Consider the following 27409-nt stretch of genomic DNA (forward strand, 5'->3'; position numbering starts at 1 on the left):
GAATGGCTTCCATTCCAAAAAAGTTACAGTGTAGAAACATGGTTTTACTTACAGTTAATTTTTATTCAAATGAGTATACGAGACAAAAATTTGTTTTATTGTATAAAATTACATAAATATTTTATCATAGCAATATGCGATACGCGATATATATGTTTTTGAATATTCGGGGATCGCACTGAGAACTCACTAATGAATACAAATATTGAAATACATATATTTATACTGTCGTTTCTTTGATGTGAAGAATATACACATGCCAATTAAGCTTCAGGCGGAGGTTCCACCCTCCATTTAGACACCTTTCTTCATTCCAATTGAAAAAAATCACTAATAAGATTTCAAACCGTATTCGTTTTGGCAGTTTTGGGGGGGTGGGGCGGTATTAATGTGGCAGTTTCGTGTTTTTAATTCACTATTGTTTCGAGTTCAATTAAATCAATCACTTGGAATAAATTCAGCAAAGCAGTGGGGAAAATCTTAAGCCAAAATTTTAGAGTATTATTTGCCGGGTTGGGGTATTACACGGCCATAATTCGTGCTTGGAGTTGAGCTGTGTTCCTTCGATTTCATGCGATTTTAAAGCTATTCTAACTTTCTAACATACATATAAGAGGAAGGCTCCTAAATTAAAACCAAATTATTCATTTCCGCATACCTTTAACTTTATGCTCAACTCCGCGCCGATTTGTATTTTAAAAAGAATGGAAAAATTTTGAAGAATGAGATAACTTTGTTACTGCAGCATAACTTTAGCTCTATAGGCTTGCACTCTAGGCTACCGGCTTGGCCTTGAAGTAGTTGTACACCAATGGCCAAGATGCCAGGACGTAGTCCTCGATGTCACACTCGTTGGTGCCTCGTAGTATACGGAAGTAACCGCGCTCTCCCCACCAAGGTCCCCACGAATTTGCTGCGATCTGTAAAACAAAAATACGATTTGCGTTTATATATAGTATATACTTCAGTATAATGCTCAATCCCTCGATACTTACCCAATACTTGACGCCGTTGTGTTCCTCTCCCCAGCCCACAAGCTTGACGGAATGGAAGCCAGTGGGTGCGCCCCTATTGGCTGCTGTCTTTCGATAAACTCCACCCGAGTAGGAGAAAAAGTCCCTGTAAATGCGCATAGTGGCTTGCACAGGACCCGAGTGATAGATCTCGGCCATGATGTCGGCCTCGCGGTTCAGGATGTAAGCCGGTCCCACAGTATAGAAGTTGTCGCGATCAATGCCAGGCACGGGACTGCAGCCGTTAGCCTTAAGCGACCGACTACTGTGATGCACCCTACACTTTTCGCGACGCTGCACATATGGATAGCAGGTTTCGTCAAGGACACCTGACTTGTGCAGGAAGCGCCAGGCGGCATCCAAGTGACCGCCATCACAGCCCTGCTGACGGCGAGTGCAGGAGAGGATGTGCTGCGGCGAAAGATTAACCACCTCCTTGCCCTGACTCTGTATAGCAAAGCGATCAGACGCCACCGAGGTGGTGGACAACACCCATGAGGAGCCGCACCAGCCCTGATCCGGCACTTCCGAAATATAACTGGGCCACTGCTCCACTGCATTGAATCTGCGCGGCAAACCATCAGCCGAATTCTTCATCCGCGTCATAGCCTTAGTGCGGAAGGTGGGTTCCTTGGTGCCTAGGCGCAGGCGCAGACCTTCGCTGTATTTGTGGCCCCACCATTTGTCATACTTGCGTGCCGACCAGCCCAGCTCATTTATCGAGTTCACGCTATGAATGATCTCGTCGTCCGTGAGACACAGATCCTGATCACACTGCACTACGCCGCCGTCCAGACACCGACACTCATTGCAGTTGTCCCACGTGTTGTTGAATTTGTGAAAGTAGACGCCGTTGTGCTCGCAGCTTAGCAGTGGATCAGCCTCGCCAAAGCAAAAGGATCGGTAGTCGGGACAGCAATCCCCGGAGTCGTTGCGGTCGCAGAACTCGTCGCAATAGCAAAGGGTATCTGTACAAGTATAAGCAATTTGAATATTATTTGTATGCTGGTATAAGCCAGCTTTCGACTCACTTGAAATTGGCAGCGAACAGCCATCGTGGCGGCTTTGGCAGCACGTGTTTTGTTGAGCACAGTATGGTCCCGGAAAGTCTCGTCGAAGTGTGTGATCAAAGGCTTGGACAGCGCTCAGCACTGTGGCCAACAGCAACACAGGTACGGCGCCTTTGGCAGCCATTACTTCCACTATTTGGATAATACAACTGAAAATACAGTGGGGGAGGGGGACGAGAGAGAAAATAATTCATTTCTGTTATCAAAATTCGTTGGAAACTCAAATTCGACTATTTGCGTATTTTTTTAAGCAATTTTTTGCGAAATATGAAGTTTGGCGATAAGATATGGAAAGTGGCCGCAAATTTTGCATAGTTTTTGATGGCCAAATTGATTTATATTACGCACTCGCCATGAGGTATAATCGCGTAAATAGAAAACATGCAAACATTTTAGAAGCAGACAAAATGTCATCATTTGGCAAACAAGTTTGTGATTCGTTCGCTTCCCAATTTGTTGCTTTTGCGTTTCGCTTTATTTATTTATTTATTTAATTCTTCAGTAATTAGAGAAGGAGCATTGTATGGTAATACAATTTTTACCCGCGAGTCCAAAAAATAAATACAATTTAAACAAAAACCCTTCGAAATTTTACGCTCATCAAAAATTTTATGCCATGCTCGTGCGCTCGTACGCTTGCTTGCTCGTTTGCTTTTTGAGTTATTGGCTGGCTGGAACAAGCTTGTTGGAGCTAAGCATTTAACAGTTAACTTTCAAAAATTCTGATGACGTCAGTTAATATTAATGAAAAAAATTTTGGATATAAAAATAAAATTGCGCACATACAGCGAAAAACGCGATTCAAGACCTATGAAGCAGGCGCCTTTCCCTGGAGAAGAAATAAAAAAAAAACTTACAATCGGAGCATAATCGAGACGATTGTCGCAAACTTGTTTCGGTTTTAGAACGAGATATGATTACTTAACAAACAAATCTTTAAGATAAATAAACACTTCGAATAGTTTTCCTGTTTTTGACTTCAGGTCTAGAGGCGACATTTTATATTTATTTTTATTTACAGTTTTTAATCTTAAAAATTGTTGGTCCTATAAATAGGTGCTGATTCACAGAACCCAATCAGCAAACAAACAAACAAACACCCGTCGAACGTTTTTCTAATCATTTTTTATTAATTATGTACATACTCATTTGGCCAATTTGGTTTTATTTTCACTGATTGGACGATTGAGGCTGAACCCGTTTTTAATTTAGTGATAATTAATTTAGGCTTGACTATTTCAAAATTAATTGCTAATAGAAAGATTGCATCTTAATGCGGACATGCTAAATTTTTCGGGGTGCTAGAATTAAAATATAAAGGTGCGCGCATTAATTTAATATCAAATTTATTTTATGGAGACACTCAATTATTGAAGCAATTAGCTATCAAGTTTAGCCACACATTCATCAATTTCAAACTTATACGAAATTCTAGTTAAGCAACATCATTATTTTTGTATATTTTCAAACACGGACATTTTTTCTTTGTCCACTTTCTTGTGCACTTTTATTAATCGCAACTGTTTTATGCCATTTTTATAAATTATTTAAACTAAAAGTTAAATCGATCTTTGTAAATCAATTAATTCAAAAAATATTTTATATGGTGCTTTTAGATCAACAACAGTTTGAATGCATTTTCAAATACTAACTTTTGTTCACTTGCACAATTGAATCAATATGATTGCAATACTACTTGTATGCTTAATTTTTGATCTGATATAGAAATACGTTAAAATATGTTCGTATTATATATAAGTTTGCCAATTCGGGTTTGTTCTTCCTTGTGTTGTTACTTTGATCGCGGTCCGCTGCTGACTGAATTCCGTAAGAAATATTGGACACCACAAAGCCAACGTTTCTGTTGCTACCGCTGCTGCGGCCCCGATCAAGTGTTGCCATTGTTGTAGGTGTTGGTGTCGACGTCAACGTCAACGCAGACGTCAGCTTTACTCTCTCTCTCTCTCTGTCTCTGCCTCTCTCTGTTGCCGCGACAGCCACTGTTATTGGACAGTGCCAGAAAAGTGAGCTGTTAAGTAGTGGGCAGGTATTTTAGGGCCAATATTCGACCGTATTATTGTCACGTATGGCCAGGCAACAGTTAAACGAGATCCTCACACCCACGCCCCGCACATATCCAAGTGGGATGAGTATATTTTATTCAACATTTTGTCATTTTTAATTGTGACTTTGGACTGCGCTAGCATGACGAATAAATGCCACACACTCAAAGGTACATTTGAATGCATGTACATACAAGTATGAGTGTGTTTTCCAAGATGTTTGATATAGATAGGGCGAAACGAGTATATAAAAAGCTGCAATCTGAGTTCAAGGCCAATACTTGAGTACACAAAATATTGAAAGAAATTTGTTATTGCAATATTTGCTATCAATTAGAAAACTTTGTCAATTTTGCAACACATTTATACTTTTCATGTATAAGTATACTTCTACTTGTAGATAGAAATATAGAAAGTTATCTACAAAAAATATTCGCAAGTTGTTATGTACATATTTGTTCTTTTCCTTACCATCGTACGCATGAGTTTTTATAATTAGGCCATATCTTATATGGTATTTTTGTTCTGCTTAACAAATTTCAGTGCTGAAAGTTTTAACAATTGAATGTGCAAACATATTTGTTTAAGCATGATCTCATGTTTATGTTTGCCTGCACCCGGCTCCCTGATTAATTTAAATAAATGTGAAATTTTATAGAACAAGACAAGTCAGCAATCAAAAGAAAATATAAACTATTTGTGAAATTTAGAAACATAGTATAAATATGTTTATTAAGACTGACAATTGATTGTTGGCTGAAATTGTAGATATCTACACTAATCAACTATGCACATATGTATATGATTTGCTTGTTGAAGACATCTAAGGTGACTATAGCCACGAGTAATATTCAAAAATACAAGTACATGCATGCATATGTACACACATACTCGTAAATGTGTATATGTAGAAGACAACGATGTTGAATTATTTCTTGTGCGGCGCATGCTTTAAGTATTAATTTTTATTGTGAATTATTTGACAGCAAAAGTGCGACTATTGGCTTTTCAGTTATGTATTTCGAGCATGTGGCTTCAGGCCTTGGCATTGAAATTTGTGATACTTTTGGCATTTGTCGTTAATTACGAGTAATCGCGAGGAGCTTTAATTTAATCGTTTCTGTGCCAAAAAAAATTGCAACGTTCAATGCAGAGCCGTTGGTATAAATTCTGTACACTTCCAAGTATTGCTTAGTCACTGATTGGTTACCCACCATATTTGGACTCAAGTCGATATGTTGTAATTTTGTTGCTAGGGCTAGTCCAAATGTTCCACAAAATTTGATCATCTAAGAAATTGGAATGACTTTACACAAATTAAATGTTGTCCCAAGAAAGCGATGAGGTCGGACTTGCGAACCACAACGTTCTCAATTTTCATACAAAATTGAACATACGCTGGTATTCAGAGCAGTCGAAGACGGCTCACGTCCATGGAGGACATAAAAAGCAAATAAAATAAAACTGCCAGACGTCGCTGAGTAAAATAACTTAATATCTCAGGCACCATTAAGCCGAGTTTTATGACTGATAACTGTCAAGAGTTATGCTAAAATGTGTAAACAAGCTTTTTAATAAGAAAACTACAGAAACACGAAACAGAAACAAAATTAAATGGGATAATAGTCTACACCAAATTACTCTTTTAATTTCAAGATAATTTTTTTAATTTTGACTTCATTAACATAACATACATACTTTTTGATACATACATACTCGTATATCAGAGAAGCCATAATCCAACAACAACAAAAATATAATTAAAAATAAAAAGCTGGATAAAAGGCGACAAAATATAACCTTAACAAAAACTTTTAATAAAAATACACCAAAAGGATTTATTATTATTATTTTATAGGAGTTATGAAGCTGGTTCGAAAAGAAAGTATGAAAAAAATAACATCTTTATAAAACCATATTTGGAAGACTAAAGCTATAAAAAAAAGGAACCAGTAGAGCTGAACAATTTTTATTGTAGTTTAAATTTCACATGCTAACAGTTCTTGTATATGCGTATATTTGACTTCAATAGCTCGAAAACAGGACCTTCAACTCCTTAAGGAGCCTTGGTTGGCGCCTTGGGTTGCGCGTTGACTGAAGCCAAGGCGAGGACTGCAACAATGACGACTCCGAATGCAAACTTCATGATGCTAAATATACTTGTAGGTGCGGTATACTCGTACTATATAACAACATATTCGTGTTGTGTCGCCTTTTTATACAATTTTCCGGACTTGTTATGTAAGCGTGTCAAATAAATAAGTGCTTTCCGTTCCGTTCCGTTTACTGTAAAAGGTTTCCTAAATTGATTTCATGGTAAAATTGGTAAAAATATATTTTACGTAAGCCATGACGTTCTGAAGAGGAAATCCGTTACCAGCGGATTACTTGAATAATTTGGAATGAAAATGTCAAATAACACATTTGGAGAAGGGTTCAAATTATAGCTAACTAGCGTATCCGGCTTGCGTTGCTGTGTCACTGAATTGAAGTGTTTTTTAAACTTTCCGGCGTGACATCTTTCCCTATACCTCCATCGCTTTTTATGGATTCGATTAGGTCCTTGATTATAGTTGAGTGGCCACTGTCGTCCACCTTTCGTCATCCCTACAAAAGATATCCATAGCCTCCTTTTTGTGTTTCTTGGATCACAGGATTACCCACGAGACTATCATTAAATATAAAATCGATCGTCCAGAGTCTACAAATTTACACATATTGTTTTTTTTTATGACTATATTATATTGATTTCTTTATGTGTCCTACATAGTTTATCTAATAATATATTATTATGGTTACATATTTCAAACTCTTCATACGTGTGTATGTATTTGATATGAGAAGGATAAATATGCAAATGAGTTTTAATAAAAGGGTCTACGGTATTATGTTAATTCTCAGTTCTCACTACAAAGGTTGCCATCATCATTCTTACGTTTTCCTAGAGACAATCATTGTGCTGTCAATATTTTCAATATTAAAAACGAACTTCTTTAATTTCTTGATTTCTAAAAAACAAATATTCTATTATTTTTAAATCAAAATTCATTCAATCTATAACAAAATAAACTAAACTATAAACAATTGTGATAATCAACTACATCCAAGAAATTCAAATTCTCGCGACGTTCATATGGCCACACAGATGAACAAATGGATATGTTTGCAAAGACTCGACTCGTGATGCTTACAAAATTAACGCATTTCATATAACAAATGACAACGGAAACATATTTTGGACAGTCTTATGCATGCAGAATGCCTGGAAATAAAAACAACGGCTTGGGCTTAGGTATTTTATGCTCCCTTATTCATTCTGAGGACCTTGTGTTCACATAGAAGAACAGATAGACGACAGTCAAACATAGCTGAATAATGAATTCATAATGGGATCAACTATAAACCCCTCGAACTCAAGACTAAATAAGCGGAAATAAAATCAAAATTTTAAAAATATTGCTTATTTCAGAAATTATATATATTTATTTTCAGACTACATATAAATAATTATTGGTCACAAAAAGATCCTTCAACTTATTTTACTATCCTTTTACTTCGTTGAGGTTCGTAGCGCTTTCGTGCCTTTGTAATGACTGCATTGACTGACGAGGTACCGAATGCGAATTTCATTTTGACGTTTGTAGGTGTGTGAGATCAGGTAGATCCTCAATTCTGCTAGGTACCCCTTTTATACGTTTTTGTTTCTAATAAAACTATATTATCGAACTATATTGTGCAACTACAACTAACTGATTTCGGCCCTAATTAAAGCTGTAACTAACCCAGTGTTTCAAGTCGAACTATTATGCAACTATATTATACAACTATAACTAACTGATTTAGGTCGTAAATAATATTCTAACAATGTGTCCAATAACAATAACAAATTGATTCCTTCTGCATATATAATAACGAAGTTCGGCACGCTCTAGTAAGAAACGAAAGTTATATAAATATGATATAATGAAGCCTAACAGATCCTTTAAAAAACAGACCACTTGCCAACGATATTCCATTTCAATTTATATTCATTCATAAGAGTCCTTTTTCAGAATCTACTTTTATACAGAGCTACAGTTTAATGTACGCTACAAACAATGCAATGACATACTTGTATGTATATAAATATATGAATAACATCAATTCAGCCTGAATTAAGACCTAACTAAGACCTGCATAGCTGGGTATCTACATATTTGCACAAATGCGTTATTTGACATTTACATTTCAAGTTATACAAGTAACCTTTTACAGTAAACGGAACGGAAAGCACTTATTTATTTGACACGCTTACATAACAAGTCCGGAAAATTGTATAAAAAGGCGACACAACACGAATATGTTGTTATATAGTACGAGTATACCGCACCTGTAATTAGCATCATGAAGTTTGCATTCGGAGTCCTCATTGTTGCAGTCCTCGCCTTGGCTTCAGTCAACGCGCAACCCAAGGCGCCAACCAAGGCTCCTTAAGGAGTTGAAGGTCCTGTTTTCGAGCTATTAAAGTCAAATATACGCATATACAAGAACTGTTAGCATGTGAAATTTAAACTACAATAAAAATTGTTCAGCTCTACTGGTTGCTTTTTTTTATAGCTTTAGTCTTCCAAATATGGTTTTATAAAGATGTTATTTTTTTCATACTTTCTTTTCGAACCAGCTTCATAACTCATATAAAATAAAGTACAATAATAATAAATCCTTTTTGGTGTTTTTGTTAAGGTTATATTTAGTCGCCTTTTATCCAGCTTTTTATTTTTTAATTATATTTTTGTTGTTGTTGGATTATGGTTTCTCTGATATACGAGTATGTACAGGGTGCGCCATCTTTTATGTCGGTATGTAAATAATGAATAACTTTGTGAACCGATTGACTTGAGTAGACCAGTGTTGAAAATCTCAGTTCAAGAAATTGTACAGAACCAAATTAAATAAAAATATCTCATACTTGAAAATCGGTTGTTTATTTTCAAAGATATTCAATGTTTACATACCGACATAAAAGATGGCGCACCCTGTATGTTTCAACAAGTATACATGTTATGTTAATGAAGTCAAAATTAAAAAAAATTATCTTGAAATTAAAAGATTAATTTGGTGTAGACTATTATGCAATTTAATTTGGTCCTGTTTCGTGTTTCTGTAGTTTTCTTATTAAAAAGCTTGTTTACACATTTTAGCAGAATTCTTGGCAGTTATCAGTCATAACAAGAAAGGAATGCTAAAGTCGAGCAGGCTCAACTCTTAAATACACTGTACCACCCCACAAAAAAAGATATTAAATTAATTAATTAATTAAATTAAATTAAATTAATTAAATAAATTAAATATTAAATATTCCATACATGCATACATACATTTACATCAGAATCGTGTATATGCGTGTTTGTGTGCTTGTACATATGTATGTATGTGTGCATTGGGCCTGGTTATATGGCTATAACTTTCTTTCTGATTAACCTATCAGAATGAAACTTGGTATACGGAAACTTGGTAACTGGATGTCTACCAAATTTTATTTCAAAATTGCAAGAATGGAGGGAGTTATAGAAAATTGTGAATAGGGGGGAGTGGGGGGTTTCATCAGAAAAAAAAACACAAACTCGTCCTTTCTCTTAGGAGAACCTGGATACCAAGTTTGGTTATTCTAGCTCTTATACTTTCTGAGATCCTTGCGTTCATACAGACGGACGGACAGACGGACATGGCTATATCGACTCGTCTTCTCATCCTGATCAAGAATATATATACTTTGTGGGGTCTGCCACGCCTCCTCTGGCCTGTTACATACATTCGCACAAAACTAGTATACCCTTTCACCTTTTGGGTACAGGTTATAAAAATCGGCTTATGGTGCGTTAGATATTGAGGTATTTTACTCAGTGGTTTTATTTTATTTGCTTTTTATGTCCTCCATGGACGTAAGCCGTGTTCGACTGCTCTGTTTATCATTACTTTATATGGTCATTGAGAATTACCATGCTTATTATTTTTAGAACATTAGCTTTAATTTATATCCTTCTCCAAATTTGTTATTTGGCATTTACATTCCATGTTATACAAGTAATCCGTTGGTAACGGCTTTCCTCTGCTGAACGTTAAGGCTTACGTAAAATATATTTTTACCACAAATTTTTCCTAGAAATCAATTTGCCACATTTAAGAAACCTTTTACGGCTAACAACAATCCTCGCACTTATTATTGGACACGGTTACATAACAAGTCAAGAAAATTGTATAAAAAGGCGACACAACACGAATATGTTGTTATAAAGTACGAGTATACCGCACCTGTAATTAGCATCATGAAGTTTGCATTCGGAGTCCTCATTGTTGCAGTCCTCGCCTTGGCTTCAGTCAACGCGCAACCCAAGGCGCCAACGAAGGCCCCTTAAGGAGTTGAAGGTCCTGTTTACATAAGTTTAGCATGTTGAATGTAAACTACAATTAAAAATTGTTCACCTCTACAAAAAAATGTTATTTCTTTCGAACACAATGAGCAGACAAACCGGCAGCGATTACTTATGACCACACAGTTGGTAATGGCGTCACCCACTCTCTAGTGCTTGTTGCGCAACAATTTATAAATCAATCGAAGCTATGCTTAACAACTATATTAGTTGGAAATCCAGTGAGCAATCTCGAATTTATTCACGCGTGCTGTCTCGATACTTAACAACTATATTAGTTGGAAATCAAGTGAGCAATCGCGAATTTATTCACGCGTGCTGCCTCGATACTCGTAGATTAAGCCAGGGTGTATCTCTCAATCTATTATCGATGATGTGCCTCAAGTCTATGAAATCGTTTTCGTCATGATTAGGCATTCAATTAGCAGATACACACATATTTGTAAACAATTATGCCATATTTAATTAGGCATTTGCACTTTTACGAGCACTGTCGCGTCGTACATAATACATTCAAATATTCAGTCGAAAAAGCTCTAGAAATCTTTGGAGACTGCGAAGGGTGACTGAAGGTTATTGTATGGCTCGGTGTCTGGTGTAGCTACGATCGAGTTACATACATATGTATATGTATGTAAGAGGCAACATTCCAAAATAGGTAGGCGGCTAAAATGAACACCTAAAGAGCCTTCCTCCCTCAAAAGCTTGGAATGAAAAAAGAGTAAAATATGCGAAGAGACACTCCAATATGGTTCCACCTGATAGGCGCTACCATGCGGAAGATATTGAGCTGTTCGATTGCTTCGATAACGGCCCAGACACTTGTTAAAAGAAACTAGTTCAAGTACAGCTAAATAACACAACATGTAACTGCTTATCAGTATTAATGTAGACGTTATTTGTATATATCATTGTGCACCTACATACATTGGTTTAAACTTTAAAGCCATCAATGAGGCAATAAGTGCAATGTGAATTTTATGTTTCTTTCGATAAATTGTATGATCCTGATAATATGATTCTGCTTTGACCTCCACGACATGAGGCAGCAGCAAATCTCCGGATTTTAAATTACCTTCCATCGCAGCCTTAATTAATAAATCAGCAAATTAGTTGCACAATATATGCATAGTTTCTCAAGAAACCTCAACTAGCAGGTGCTAGGTAAGACAGCAGAAGCATCATCCACTAGGTCTTCTATTCGGGAATACTATCCACATTTTCTCCCCTATTTTATATACACGTATCAAACATCCTCACCTTTTTAACATGCGCACCATAATAAATCACAACTATTAAGTACATTTTATTTTTTTTATTTAAACTACGCAATACAATATAACCCAAATATAAAATGCTAGGAATTGTAAAATTCAATTAGAAGATATGTTTTCGATCAAGCGTACAACAATCGCATCACGCAATATGTTGTAGGCGTTCTACGCTGTGCGTAGAATTTAAAGCAGCGCAAGCGTCGGACAAATTCGGTTCAACGTTAACTCCGGCAAAGACAAATGTGACAGCTTCTAATTGCGAATATCGCTCGGTAATGAATCCAAATGCTTTTCAGATTTAACTCGCTTGCTCGTAAAGCTCGTTGTATATTCATAGAGAAATCTATACAAATATTTATGTACAAGTATACATACATATGTATGTAGATTGGCTAAGTGAAGACTTTTTGATTGTTGTTATATTCCAAAGGAGACACGGCACTCCATATAATCCTTTAGGTCACAGGGCCCCTCATGGTTCCTGTTATCCTTATTCATTACGTGCTCTATCGTGAGGCATATCGAAACTCGCTTAGTCTAAGTTCCTTCTTGCTCTCACAAAAGTTTACTTAATTTTATTGAATTCTTAATTTCCGCAAATTCAATCTTAATGATTGATCACTTGTAGTTTTTATCGCTGCTGCCAGCTGTAATCTTATATGTAAGTCAGAGAGAAAAGTGATTGTCCTGTTTCAATTAAGTGGTTTTTGCCTATCAGTTTGCTAGCTCACTACATTAACCGTTGATTGGTTTCTTTCGGTACTTTCCCTTTCTAATATTCCATATTCGTGGAAAGAAGGTGACCTATGCTTTATTATTTTTGGGTGCGATATTTTGGATTTTGGATGCCTAATAAACTAACCTTGGAAAAACACTTAAGAATTTCAGCTAATTCCAATGCACCTTTGCACGGCCAGATCGCCCCATTAATTTACACAGACATTCTTGGCAACGATACGCGGAACATTTTCTGGGTATGCAAAATTTTTTGCACCTAGGCATAGTTCAATTAATTTTGGAATTTATGACTGCATTGCAGCGAAATAAAAATGAAATTGACATTGAAAATCCGTCATTGCTTGCACGCGATATTCAAATTACGGATACCAGCAGTCCCTCCCCCGTTCATAGCACCCTAGTAGGTGGTATGACGAAACCGAACCGAGCAGCCAATTAAATTAAATTCTTAGTTCGACCGATGTCTACCCCTTCTCGGGGCATATTGTTTTATGTACCACCTATTTGGACTTTGACGGCGGCAGCAACAAAGAGGAATTGAGAATGATCGGCAGCTGGAGGGCAGCTGAGGGGCCGCTCGGTAATAAACTATAATTTTTGGCATAACACCACACATAGCAATGAATTCCTATTCGATTCGTTTCGATCTCAATTGCGTACTTCAAGAGTGCAAGAGTGCAGAGAGAAGCGCTTCTTTAGGTTGTCTGTTGTTGGTGACTTTGTTTTCGGCGCTGTTTTTCCTTAAATGTGTTTCAATAAATTTTTATATGCAATTCAAACAGTTTGCAGACTGACATTGAGAGCGAATTATTAGTGTTATAAAAAAGTGCGGCGACAGCACAAACAAAACAAGTGGTCAGCAGAAGAACCTATGTATGTAAATTCATTTCTTTATGTAGTACATACTTGTATGTACATCCATGTATGTATGTATGTATCAATGAGAGCTGCTTATTTGTAAGAACTGTTTCGTTTATGGCGCCTTGTGCGCAAACAAAGACGAAACGTTTGGAATTTGACATTTTGACAATTGGTTTATTATTGTTGTTTGATTTTTAATTTATTTATTAATCGAATTTCCGGGTACAAGAGCACCCCTCACCCCCATCACACACTCATTGCGAATCAATTCAAATTATTTATTTACGGTATTTCTATTGTGCCTCTATTTCTGTCTGGCCAATACCTCATGACGCAAATTAAATTTAGATCACTCCGATCCATTCAATTCCAATCTGCATGTTAAACCAGTCAGAGATTACGTTATGGTGGGTATATGGCGCCTGTAGGCTTTAAATTCTTTGCTAATTGGTGCCTCATTCCACAAACATCTGTCAATGGCCAGCAAATAACTAATCGTGATGTCGGACATGGCCGACAAATTATCGAAATTTTACGGCCCATGCGATTAGGCTATAGATTACAATTACTAACGGATTATGTATGATCAGCGACCAAAATAACGTAATAAAAATGTTGGTGTGCGCTTTTGACGTCATTGTTAAAACAAATAAAATACAAATGATACGTAAGCAACGATTAACGAGGAGGCGGAGGGCAAGAGTAGGTGGTTCATTTAATTTAATTCTTCACGGGCTCATCCAAACAATTAACGCCAAATACTCTGTATATATGCGGGCACCTATGCGAAGACTAAAAAATATTTATGGACGCCTCGGAATTAAAACTGTTTGTTAATGTGTGCTGTTTCCGTGTTGGGATATTGAGAAAATTTGTGCCAAAATTGGATAATTGGAATTGAATGGGGAACTGTTTAATTTTTAGAATTTCTGAAATTCTCGATCACAAATAAAGAAATAATTGAGTAAGGAACAACTTTTTGCAAATCAGTCAGATAAGCGAGTTATTTTTGTACAAATTTTAACTTCGCATATTCGTAAGCTACATTTACAAAATTTATTTGAACTGAAGTTCCAATCTTTTTTTTCCCTAAGCCTCTTTGCATAAAACGTATGCCCCTTTTTTCCTTTTTATTTAATATCTTAGATTCGCTAAACTGAAAATGTTCATAAAATTGTATAATCAATAAACAATAATTTTGTGGATTTTGAAAAAAGTATTGCCAATTAGATGTCGAGCACAAAAAGGACAAATAATCAGATTGAAAATTGAAGCACGAGTTTTTTTTATTTATTATTTATTTATATTAAATCAAGTTTCGCGGATCGAACACAATGATTACTTCCCACTAGCGGAGAAACTCTAAGTTATGGCTGTAATATTTTGAGCAACCCAAAACAAGAAGTTGTGAGTAGAAATCAATTTTTAAGTTCTTAAAGAAAAAAAAACATATTTGCAAATCTATTTCCATGTGTTTATGTTATTTTCAAGAAAAACAGAGATCAGGGGCAATGTTTTAGAGTCTACATAAGTACATGGTGAACCATTGTGCATTGTACTCTTCAGCCCCATGTGTTTTTGCTGTTTTTGCTGTTGTAGATGCTGCGCGAAACAAAAATAAATTTGTTTTCGTTACTCATTGTTGATATTTATTAGTGCGGTTATTGAAAACAATTTTGAGCACCTGAGGCATGTGTAACTTGTTATTTTTAGCAAGTTGTGAGTTCGAATACGTAGTACCAAACAGAGTTTGCTGTTCTGCCTGCCTTATTCGTACTCTTGACTAGACTTATCACTATTTTGGCTTGAATGCACTCGACGCCCACACACTGTGTGCTCGGCCATCGCTCATTTGCGCGATTAGTCGTAATTAATGCACCTACAAAGTTTTATTTCCTTTGTGCATATGACAGCAGCAGACGCTTCCTAATTCGGTGTGCTGTCAATCATCTGGGAACAATGATTATTAAATCTCATAATTTTTACAGACAGATGATAAAATCCGCGGCTTTTTACTCGGTGCATGAGATACTTTATTTTTGCCCTTTTACTGCTACATTTGCTTTGGAAACTTTGTCATCAGTTAGATATGCATTTTTAACTGAAAACCTAGATGCATATAGTATTAATAAGAGCTGATGAAACAAACACACTGTCTGCAAATTGTTATATAGAAAGAGCAAATAAAACTATGTTTTTATCCAAAATTATAAATGAAGGTTTTCATACAAATAGTTTGATTTTTAGATAACGAGAACCACATCGTGGCAGACAAGTATTAGACAGCTCTACCATCAACAAAATTCACCCAAATTTCAATTAATTATAAAAAGCACTGCGAGATCAGACGGTATCAAGGCTGTTCTTATTGTCGTAACATTTGTTGTTGGGCGAACAACGCCTTCAAGCATTCAATGCAAGCACAACCCAATCTTCACTTCTCGCGAGTTCTTCGATCAGCCATATGACTAACCCAGGCAAGCAGCTCATAAACAGGTTGGGAATTATTGTACACAATAATGAAAAAACGTTCTACATAAAGATAACAGACCTAGCAGCGACTGTAACGCATCTGCCGCCCGTAACATAGTGTTGTTAACAGCAGTGCTCTCCACTATTGGTTTTGGCTAATGCGTCCACTTTTTATTATGATTATACGCTATATAATCCCAGCTAGTGTCGATGTTGGCGACAGCAACAAAAACAACAATCGTTGAAGTTTTATTGTTGTTCTAATTTATGCTTTTGGTCGCTGTTTGTTGATATTTGTGTTGCCTATTTGTTTTGTTTTGTGATTTTGGGGGACTGCAGACTATTTTGCGCTTTATTTTTGTTGGCGTAAGTGTTTTATAAATAAGCATTGTTTAATTCTATGCATGTGGAGTTGGACAAAATTTAGTTTTCAAATAAGAAATATATATTTACAAATATATATATATATATATGCATATGCCTGCATACAGAACATTACATTGTTAATGGGAAAGGCTATGAAAAATTTCTTGCGTTTATTTAAAATGCCTTTTTATCCTACTATATTTCATTTATCTTCTTAATAATTTTATGGGCTCAGTGACATATTTTTTTGATTCGGATTTCATCACTCTTTTTAAGTTAGTTTCAGTCTTATAAGTATATTGAATTACATTGAATCGGAAAATATAAATTAGTCGCACGATTACGTTTACGTAAAACAGTTACGTATGACTTAAAAAAACATATAAAAGGGAAAGTCGTACCTCTTTCGGAATCCTGTAACACAGAAAGACCACAGAAATCATCAACATGAAGTTCGCATTCGGAGTCTTCCTCGTCGTAGTTCTCGCCCTGGCCTCAGTCACAGCCCAGACCACCGCCAAGGCTGGCAAACGTTAAGGACTTAACGGAAAGTTCTAAGCAGTGGACATGTCTTATTAGACTATTCTTAAATGTAGTCCTATAATAAATATATATTTCGAACCCTGCAAATATTTTCGTTATCATTTGCCAAGACCAGATATGTTATCTAGGTATATTGTTGCGAATGTACGGGTATGTCGCACCCAAAAACAGGCGTGGCAGTCCCACCTAATACTTGTCATACATATTCTCGTACGGCTGAATCTGAATTTAAAAAAAAAATTAGATGCACGAAGCGACCTAATTCGCAGAAGGGAAAGTTTTGTGCCCCTAATTTATGATGTCCAGTAAATTGACGAGTCTATGCACATAGTAATATCAATTTACTGTAAATTTAGTTTAAAGAGTAATTGCTCATGAGACAATCCGTTTAAAAGGGAATGCAAGTAAAATAAATTTATAGGAATCTATTTTTTTATTACCGAATTTAACAAATGATTCATACCAAATGATTTGCTCTGCTAATTATATGTATGTATAATGAATAATGTATGTATTTGAATACCTTGATTTTTGAACTGCAAGATAAATGCATAATAATATCAAATAATACAAGTACAAATGTACCAATATATATGGATGTGTAAATTGCTCACCCTGCTGATTGAAAGCACAATTCCTTCCTTCTGTAGTTTCACTTTTTCGCAATAATGTCAAGCAAATGAAAATGCTATTTTTATTTAATTGCATTCGAAATTGCTCTGAATACTTTTGGTTTCAATAAAAATGTTCTGCACTCAATTAAAAACATTAGTTGAAATTCTATTTTTGTGCTCACAATACAAATGCTTGTCTCTTTAATTTTTGTTTTGTTCTGTTTCGTTTAATTTTGGCTAAAAGTCATTGTCAATGCCATATTTAAGTACATACGTAGAAGGAAGTACAGGCGACATAGTCACGCCACAGATGAACCATTATTACAACAACTTTAGAAGCAAGTATATTCTTCATAACTCGCATATTAACAATTATTTTTGAAAAACAGATATGTACGAGTATATGCCTAACAGAAGTAATGCCACTCTTTGAATATTCCAAGTCACATATTGTAAACTGTATTTCTGGAAATTTAATGGGGATTCAGTTACAGTCCGTTACCCACTAAATTTAATGCGATTCGTATTTCTATTGTGGAATTCATTATTTCATATATGATACCCGTCTTGACGTCGTTGCTGGCTCAGATTTGTGCCTACAATTATACGTTTATTTACTATATGATATTTCTCTCCCGACACTCTAAAGTTTCTAAAGAGTTCATTACCCAAATAGCAAATTACTTCGGTACGATTCGAGAGCTAGGACATAAAGTACAATAAATACTATGTATGGTTATATGTATGTAAGTGCATTCATATGTACATACGTACATATATATATTAATGTATACATATATGTACTTGTATGTAGTATGATAGGGATAAATCAAGGCAAATAATTTCTAGAATTAAAAGCTGTACAATTTAGCAAAGGGTTTTTCATTGATCATATGCATAAATTATTTTTTAAATGCATCGTGCAATATTTAATCAAATTTTTAATTTTTTGGGGAATGGATACACAAATTTTTCTTTGCAAATTGAATAATTAGGAGAATGACGATTTTATTTTATGCTTGTATACATGTGTATATGGCAGTCCAATTTCCAAGGACTGATATTACTTTTTCGTTAAATATAAATTTATTTTATGCACACAATGTTTATACTCTGTACATGAAATGTACAAGAGTATATTAGGTTTGCGGGAGCTGAAAAATGTAACAGGCAGAAGGAGGCGTGGCAGACCCCACAAAGTATATATATTCTTGATCAGCATGACGAGACGAGTCGATCTAGCCCTGTCTGTCTGTCTGTCCGTCTGTCCGTCCGTATGAACACCTGGATCTCAGAGACTATAAGAGATAGAGACACCAAATTTTGCACGAAGATGCGTTATGTGTGTATTCTATACGAGTTTGTTTTATTTTTTTGATTTTCCCCCCCACTTCCCCCCTATGGGGGTTTTCCCGATTTTCCATTCGTATAATCGCCTATATCTCGGAGACTATAAGACCTAGGAACACCAAATTTTAGTCCCAGATGCCTTATGTGAATACGCAGAAAATGTATATTTTGGAATTCCCCTCCCTCCCCCCTCTACCCCGCAAATGCGATTTTCTCTAACTCCCGTAATTCTTGGAATTTCGAACTAAAATTTTGGAAATACCCCCAGTTAGTTATTATGTGTCCGTATGCCAAATTTCATTATGATAGACCGATTTAACAAGAAGTTATAGCCATAAATATATTTGCTGATGCAGCGCTGCTCAAGCGCTGCCCGCGGCTGTTGTTGATGTTGCTGTTTGGTTGACTTCGAAAATGCTTACACAGACACGAATTGATGCGCATAGGCATACATACACTCACACAGACGCAATTGCTATGTAAATGTGCAATTATACACCCTTTACGTGAGTTCGAATACCGAGAGAGGTAAAATCGATCAAAATTTTTTTTTTATTTTCTTAATTTTTTTATTTTCTATAATTATTCTAAACATATGTACAGAGTATTTCAAAGTCGGGACACCCGACTTTAGCTTTTTTACTTGTTTAAGATAGACTTTGTGCAAAAAACTGGAATATATATTAGAGTATCTCCTTACTTTAAACGAACTTTGCCACGAACAATAAAAACCACCGATTTTGCAGATCTCTGTTTGTGTCTGCGAGCCTGTCACTGTGTGTGTTTATGTGAAGTCCCCAACTGATATTTTGCGCTCTTTGTTATTTATTGTTGCTGCATATGCCAAGTAAAAAACATATGTATTTCTATATTTCGAAAATCGTTGAATGCCAATTTGTAGATATACATAGTTATGTTGATTACGGATACCAAATTTGAAATCGATCGGACAACATTAATAACACAAACTTTTCGTTTGAAAAAAAATGAAGAAAAAACCCCAATAATTCAATCCCCAAGACCAATTTCAATAAACCGAGTATGCAGTTTTATTTGTATTCTTTTATTGATTTTTGAAACCACGTTTTAATTCGATCGGTTGAAAAATGTGCATTTTTCAAACAAACTTTGGAGCTCGTTTTCCACCCTTTAGAGCCAGAATTTCCAAAATCCTTTCTTAGTGCGCACCTACTATACACTATGATATGGTAATTGAGCCCAAAATTTCATTTTTCTAGCTTTTACCGTTTGGGCTGTGGGCTGTTGACGCAGTTTCCTTTTGTGCCCCAACATTTCTTTCTCCAGGAAACTCCTTTGGAGTTCGAATTTTCCAAAATCTTTTTATCGCCAGCCTACGCTATGAAAGGTTACTTGAGTCCAAATTTCAGCTTCCTTAGCTTACCGTCTGGGCTGTGCGTTGATCACCAATCAGTCAGTCAGTCATGACACACTGTTTTATATACATACATATACATACATACATATAGAAGATCATTGTTTTCTGACTGTTGTAGTTATTGTTGGAAGTTCTCTGAAATGTTGGTATTATCTGTGCCAAAAAATTATCGGAGCAATCCGCAAAGTATAATTCGCAAGTCGGAGGGCTTCAACTTTCATTTAACTTTCCAATTAACATATTTTTCTTAAATATGTACATAGCATCGCAGCTACTTCTCTCCTACGCGGGTACATACATACGTGTATGTATATGCGAATACGCCAGACAAGTGGCGCCGATCCGTTATAGTGGGTTTTATGAGCATTAGCAACTGATAAGTGCCGAGGTGTGAACTGCTAATTAACTCTAAAATGGTACAACAACAGTACAGACAATAAAAACATATAGAACGCATTTTTAGTGAAGCAAACAAGTTCATGTCTACGACTATTTACTATTAAGTATGTACATACAGATATTTGTGAACTCAATGGGGCGTGACGTCAGTGCCATTGTATATCCAGATCCGTGTTTGTTCAAAAGGTTTACTCAACTGCTCTTGGCGGCATACTCAAGTGATTTGTCACAGCCGCATTATCAGCATTTAAATGTATAGACATACACGTATAGGACGTATGTATGTAGGTGTGAATGTACTATATGTGTGTATTTAGTCCGATGATTAAATTCGCACATTTCGTTTTTTTTTATTTCACTCTGTCTCCCCAAACTGGTTTGATCGGAATTGTGAGATGAGCTACTGAGCTACAGCGATTGTATCTCTGATAGAAGCACATTGAACGGCGACTGTCTAGTCGATTTATTTGCTGACAGGCAAACAATTTAATACTTGCATAGCACCATCGCATGATTAAAACTGATTGAATTGGATTGTGCAACAAATCACATCAGTAGGGGAGGCGCGTGGGCGTTTCACATGATTTCCAATGAGACGACTTTGAAACCGTGGCATAGATTACAAGTATCGACAGACTTTCGTGACTGATTGCACTGTGAATATAACATGTATGTTTTTAATGTCTAAATATACTTATGAATGAGTTACTCTGAACAGAAGAGTATTTTGAAATGGTTCAACTTTTGTAAATAACTATACAATACATATAAATTCGTCCGGTTCAATTAATTACCTAACCGGGTATATAGGGCAGAAAATGGTGCACTTTTCTTTTATTTGATAAAAAGAAACGTATAAGCTAACGAGTAATATATTTTTATTAAATGTTACTCATGTAAACAAATTCAAAGTTCATCGGCTAGTCAACGGTTGAGAGATAATGGCACTTTTTAGTAACAATCCTGTTGATACGGTATTTAACTAATTGACTCACAAAAACGAAATATATAAAATATCAGGGTGATAGAAGCAAGAAAGTAATGCAAGCTCCATGCGAAAAAATATGTATGTATATTGCACAATCGTAAATAAATATAGATTTCAAAGCATGACATTTTGTTTTCCAAACAATCATAAATTATAATTGGTAATAAAATAATGAGATAAATATGAGTTTGGCCAGAAGACGGCACATCGTTTAAAATGTGAATGATAGTCATTTGAAATCAATGACAAGTATATGCTAATTTGAAAGATTGTAAATATCTGAAATGTGTCAATTTCGTGCATGTAACACTCCAAGACTCGTTTCGTTTAGCGTGCAACTTTTTGCAATTCAAATGCTCGACAATAACCTTTAAAGCAAACAAAAACGGAACAGCTCAACCGTGCGTATGCGCAATATTCAATTTCAACGCCACATCGATGACAACGGCGACAGAGATACCGACAACGAATAGCCAATAGTGAATAGAACTCGCACTTATTGCAATTTGCATTTTAATTGCCGCATATCGAATAAATCGCGTCATATTTTTGCAGCAAGCTATTTAAATGACAACGGCGCTCTGCTAATGACAGCGTCACGTTCAACATACATACAAGCAAAATAATAAAATAAATAAATATGTATGAATGTTTGAATATTTGTGGATGTGTGCGTAGCTTTGAAAGCCGCTGTCAATGACTCAAAACAAATACACTTCGCGAAAATAAAAATCAATGGTTAGAGGGACAAGTCATTTCCTGTCCAAAAACTCAGAAACAGACTATTGTTCGGGTCAATACCCAAGCACTCAGAAATAGCAGTAAATTATTTGTAAAAAAACAAGAATGTAATGATAAAGTCGAATGGGCTCACTTTTAAATACCCTGTACCCACTCAACAAGAATAAACAAAAACTTTTTTTTTCAAATTTTTTGAGTAATATCTTTTTATAATAAACGAATTAAGTAAAATAAAAATACATAACACGTACATAGAGGCGTACTGTTTTAATAATATATATACATTATCTCAATATTCTGTCCTTATCTGTGTGAGTATATCTGTGTAGCTCAGGGTTGAGCGAAAGCAACAAACAACAACAAAATAATAACGCATAACAACTAACGGAACGTGTTTGCTAAATTTGAATTGAAAATTCCAAGACGGACAGACGGACATGGCTATATCGACTCGTCTTGTAATATTGATCAAAAATATATATGGCTCCTTCTGTATGTTACATACGTTCGCACAAAACTAGTATGCCCTTTCAGTCATTGAGCACAGGGTATAAAAAAGAAAATAAAGAGCTACTTATTAAGTCATTCGCTTCAACCTAAGCGCTTGCCAATGCCCTAATAAAGGCGTTCTGTTTATAATTTGCTTACGACTAAGTTATTTATGCATTTTTATGAATTTTTTGTGGCTGTTAACGATATAGGCGCCGCGTGTGTTTCGCGTGCCCGCCAAAACCCATTCATTGTGTGTGATGGGCATAGTCGCAATCTTTTGTCTTTGTATCTTAGTTAAATGATTTATGCAATGGGCAGCCAACGTTGACGTCAACAATTTACCGCACAATACACCCGCAGGCGCTGCAATTTAGATGAAGATATATTAGACATCGAATCAAAGCGATGCGGCAACTTAAGCGGCTGGATCGCTGGAGGGGGGAGGAGGGCGGTAGCTTACGCGGTAACATTCCAGCCAAAATCTTCTACTGATTCATTGAATATGCAAAGCTTTCAGCTTAAAAATGAACAATGAAGGCAAAAATAACAAAGTTAGTCAGTCGATAACAATGATAATGAATAGACAATTGTTTCAAATAATACGAGTGTATTTTCAAAAATATATGTGCTATTTTTAAATTTGCAACGACAGCAATTAATTGAATGGGTTTTAATAACTTTTTATGTCTGAGCTGAGATGAGCTTTGTAAACACTATCATTGAAGCACATTGCATTTTACATTTGCTACTAAAATATTAAAGATTACCCATTTTCGTCGCTTATTTCTACATTGTTCCTTTTATCAAATTCATAGCTTAATACTTTTATAAGAATTTAAACTGGTTTCCAGGAAATTGAATTTCAGTAATAATTGTTTAGAAATAGTATTTCTGAAATACTGCTGGATGGGCTAGTTATTTATCTTCAAATTTCCGATTCATTTTTATTGGCATTTCGGTTTTCCAAAAAATAGTTGAACACATACACTTTGTTTTAATAATGATTTCCAAATGAAATGGCTATCAAGACATTGCAAAGAACACTTTAAAAAGTTCAGCACTAATTGATGTTTTTTATAAATTATACGTGTATATTCTATGCAAATAATAATTATATCCATTAAAACGAAATTTAACAGCTAATTAATTCTAAGGAACTACAGCTGGGAATTTAGTTGAGATCGGAAACGGAAATTGGTTGATGCTATGGAAAATTAAGTTTAAGTGAAATTATTTATGGGATACGTAGTTATAGTTGAATATTTGTGAGTGTGAGTCATTTTTCACAAAAATGCCAGTTGACGTAATGCTGCATTAATTGAATTCACATTACTGGTGAGTAAAGGTATTCATCATATGCATAATTAATTAATTCATATAAATGAAAATATGTGAATGAAATTGTGAGTTAGATAATGAAAGGAATGAGTATTATAATAAACGAAAGCAGGCATTTTTTTCAAACATTAAACTTGACCGTGCGATAAAACTGGGATGCGAAAGAAGTCAATTAAAAATAAATCAGCATTTAAATTTTGCATAGGTTCAGAGTAGAATATCCAACGCAACGAGAAAAAGATATGGACTCAAAATTTTAAATGATCGGACTGCAGAGAGTGTGGCGTGCTGCGATAAGAAATTATTCAAAATAAAAAAACTGGAATAAATTGTGGGAGTATAACGAAATGGGGACCATCACAAGCCCGTTCGGCAGCATTCAGCAGCTGGTTGCAAAGTAAAATGCGAAGAGTGAGTCTTTTAGTAACCATTAACTGGCCATTTACCTGGGCTGGATATGCTTAACCCAAAGTCTCAAGTGGGATCGTAAAACGACACTATTGCCAATGACATCATCGTATCTGGGGGCCTATGGCGCCGACATTAGCTGCGCAAGACAGGTAGCGGACCGCGAATCACCTTCGGCACTTGGGGCGGGAGCCGTTGCCCCCTACCGGAACTTCACTGTCAACGGATCAGAGATGATTATGTTTTGCGTATTTGTTTGTTATTTGCTCGTTCGCTCGCTCGCTCGCTCAAATTTCGGCGGGTTTTTGTATTTATTTAGTGATATTGTTGTAAACAAACAGAGTTAGTTCAAAATTTATGGCCATCCCATGAGACTGTTACACTTTGCTCGAGTAGAAATGGGTTTTCCTGTTGTGTGTCGATCGGCGGTTACTTTGTAATGCAAAATCTGGTTGACCTTAGCGAGAAGACACCATCAACGGGCGATAATACCATAAATATGGCTTATTTACATTTAAATGTTTATATTTCGGGCATTTTTAATTCGATGTGCCAAAGTAGCGTGTCCGGTTCGTTCGGCCATAATCGTTTTTTGCGCAGTGTATTTATCATAACTACAAACAATTCAATTCGATCACCAGGTGATTAAATAAGCTACATACTTGTACAACGTCATTTAACATTAAATGCATGCAATTAAGTGTCAAAACGCTGCTAAACTGTAAATATAGCGTTTAAAGTGCACATGCAACGTTGGGATTGTTCCGAAGGAATCGAGATACTCGTAAAGTGGCACAGAATGTGCTCGGAAATTACGCGACTCGCTCAAGTTCAGGGTCAATGATGCAATACTATATACTTGTACTTGTATGTGTGTACATATAAGTGCAAATAAAATAGCATGTGCATGACTACACACAAGCACACACCTCTGCACACCTTTGCATACATCGATGTATTGCATCTATGAGATACGTGGCGCATGGACTTGGCAAATGCAAATCGCGAAGGTGGCAGACAGGTATTAAAGCAAAAGTAAACACAGGCGCCAAATGTATGTAAATGCTAACTGTAGCAAAACGCGAACAAGCACCAGCTGGCCATTCGAATCGCAAAGTTATTTCACATCTACGAGTATGAGTTCGAATACTACTTGTATAAGGAGAAAACATGCCCGCGATGATCGATTACAATCGTGCTTACTTTTCGGTGAAATGCAACGTGCCAGTATTAGCCTACATTTAAGACGACTCTAGACTCCAGTGGCTTCGCATCGCTTGACTCCGCTAAACTAAACTTGGCTTTGGATGGAATCTGCAACAGCGGCGGCTCGGTTTCAAATCGTTTTATCATGCAAAATGCATCGGCACCCACGAATTGCCTTTTGGCCAACATTTTGAGTGGCTCGGTGTGGCCAAATGGCCAACTCGACCGTCGACTGTCCGTCTGTCCCACTGCTTGCCGCTTGAACTTGATCTTGGCAAGGTTTCAGCGGGCGTTTCAAGTAGCAAAACCAACTACCAAGTAGTCAACATGAATTATTATCATACTTTCTATTGCGTTCCATGACAAATAGAAGTTTCCAAAGATTTTCGATAACTTTATTTTTTTGGAAAAAGTAAAGTGCGTGGAATACTATAAAGCTTTCTTCGCCTAAGTCTTAAAATAGGGTATTGTTCACATGGAGTGAGCCTTGAATTTAAATCATTATGTTTGCCTCTCCTTCAATATTTTTGTAATCCTGTTTTTTACTTTTATATTGAAAACTTCTAGATTCTGATCTTCAGAAATTCAATTTAATTCGTTTTATGTGTGTTAAATGCTTTTAAATCCATTGTATGTACTTGTAGTAATAATTTTTTAAAATTGCGCAAAAGATTCAAGCGGTCGTAAATCATTTTGTTTTGTCTGAAATTTTCAAATACAGTTCAGAAGTTTTAATGGGAAAATTCAGATTTTATTGGCTTTTAGTCTCAAAACAGCTCCTTCTGTAATAAAGTTGTTTGAATAATTTGAATGAAACCGAATTAATAATCTACATATTTCTTATGTCATTATTTTTCTCGGAAGATTAATATGCCTAATTGAATTTTGGGAAAATCATGCATTGTGCTCAATTACTTGTTAAATGTTTTACATAACGAGGAAGTCAACTAAATCTGAAAATAATTAAGAATACGCGGTGCAAGTTGAAACCCACAACTAATCGCGTACCTTCTTAGTAACGTACTATGTTAAACAATTTGCTTACATTGTTTATACTTGTACTATTATGTGTATTATAATACATTTATACAACCAGCAAAGGTGTAATATTGAAGCAAACCACAATGAAATTTTGCATGTTATCTCTTAAGCTTATTTTGAATGCAAATTACTTGTAGAGATAGGAATGGGAATAGTAATAGAAATAAAGACAGACATGCATATCGAATCTCAGTCTCCCACTTGGGACCGAACTGCTATTTTTAACTGTTTGCTCCAGTTCCAGTATACTTCTCCTAATTTGCTGTACGCTATGTGGGCAGAAAGTCAACTCAACAGGCAGAAAACAAAGCCCACTCGTAATTCGGACCAGCAGCAAAGGCAAAGAATTGTACGAGTATCTGTATTTGCACACAATGTACGAGAATATTGCCCAATTGAGGCATTCACATTCACCAGGGTGTTCAATCAAGCCATCAAACGGTTAATTCGCCGCCTCGACTGCTCGGTCACACTTACCTGTCAGAAACAATCGAATTGACAATTAATGCCGCACAAAGCCAACGAAAGCAACTTAATTTGGTTTATTTGAAGGCAATTTGCTTAAGCGCCGTTTCGGTTATTTTTCTTTTTTTTAATACTTCTTGTCTTCAATGCAGACACACACA

At 35.9% G+C, this 27409-nt stretch overlaps 1 protein-coding gene across 2 annotated transcripts; it reads right to left on the reverse strand.

Moving 5' to 3' along the window:
• Positions 1-39: 39 nt before the first annotated feature.
• Positions 40-27403, reverse strand: LOC115634354 (tubulointerstitial nephritis antigen-like). 2 transcript variants are annotated; one of them, XM_030532014.1, is made up of 4 exons: positions 27261-27403; positions 2045-2232; positions 996-1981; positions 40-920 (listed from the first exon to the last, which is right to left on the reverse strand). In XM_030532014.1, the coding sequence occupies exons 2-4, from the start codon at positions 2205-2207 to the stop codon at positions 774-776; spliced, it is 1296 nt and encodes a 431-aa protein (XP_030387874.1). In that variant the 5' UTR covers positions 2208-2232; positions 27261-27403; the 3' UTR covers positions 40-773. The 2 variants fall into 2 exon arrangements, with proteins under 2 accessions (XP_030387874.1, XP_030387873.1); XM_030532013.1 differs by lacking the exon at positions 27261-27403 and adding an exon at positions 3736-3884.
• Positions 27404-27409: the final 6 nt, after the last annotated feature.

Source organism: Scaptodrosophila lebanonensis, unplaced genomic scaffold, assembly GCF_003285725.1.
Source record: "Scaptodrosophila lebanonensis strain 11010-0011.00,11010-0021.00 unplaced genomic scaffold, SlebRS2 tig00000001-arrow-pilon, whole genome shotgun sequence".
Lineage (NCBI taxonomy): Eukaryota > Metazoa > Arthropoda > Insecta > Diptera > Drosophilidae > Scaptodrosophila > Scaptodrosophila lebanonensis.

Coding starts and splice junctions, on each gene's coding strand:
- LOC115634354 (XM_030532014.1), bottom strand. CDS start 2,207: ATGGCTGCCAAAGGCGCCGTACCTGTGTTGCTGTTGGCCACAGTGCTG. Junction 1,982..2,044: donor CTGTTCGCTGCCAATTTCAA/GTGAGTCGAAAG, acceptor ATACTTGTACAG/ATACCCTTTGCTATTGCGAC. Junction 921..995: donor ACAACGGCGTCAAGTATTGG/GTAAGTATCGAG, acceptor TTTGTTTTACAG/ATCGCAGCAAATTCGTGGGG.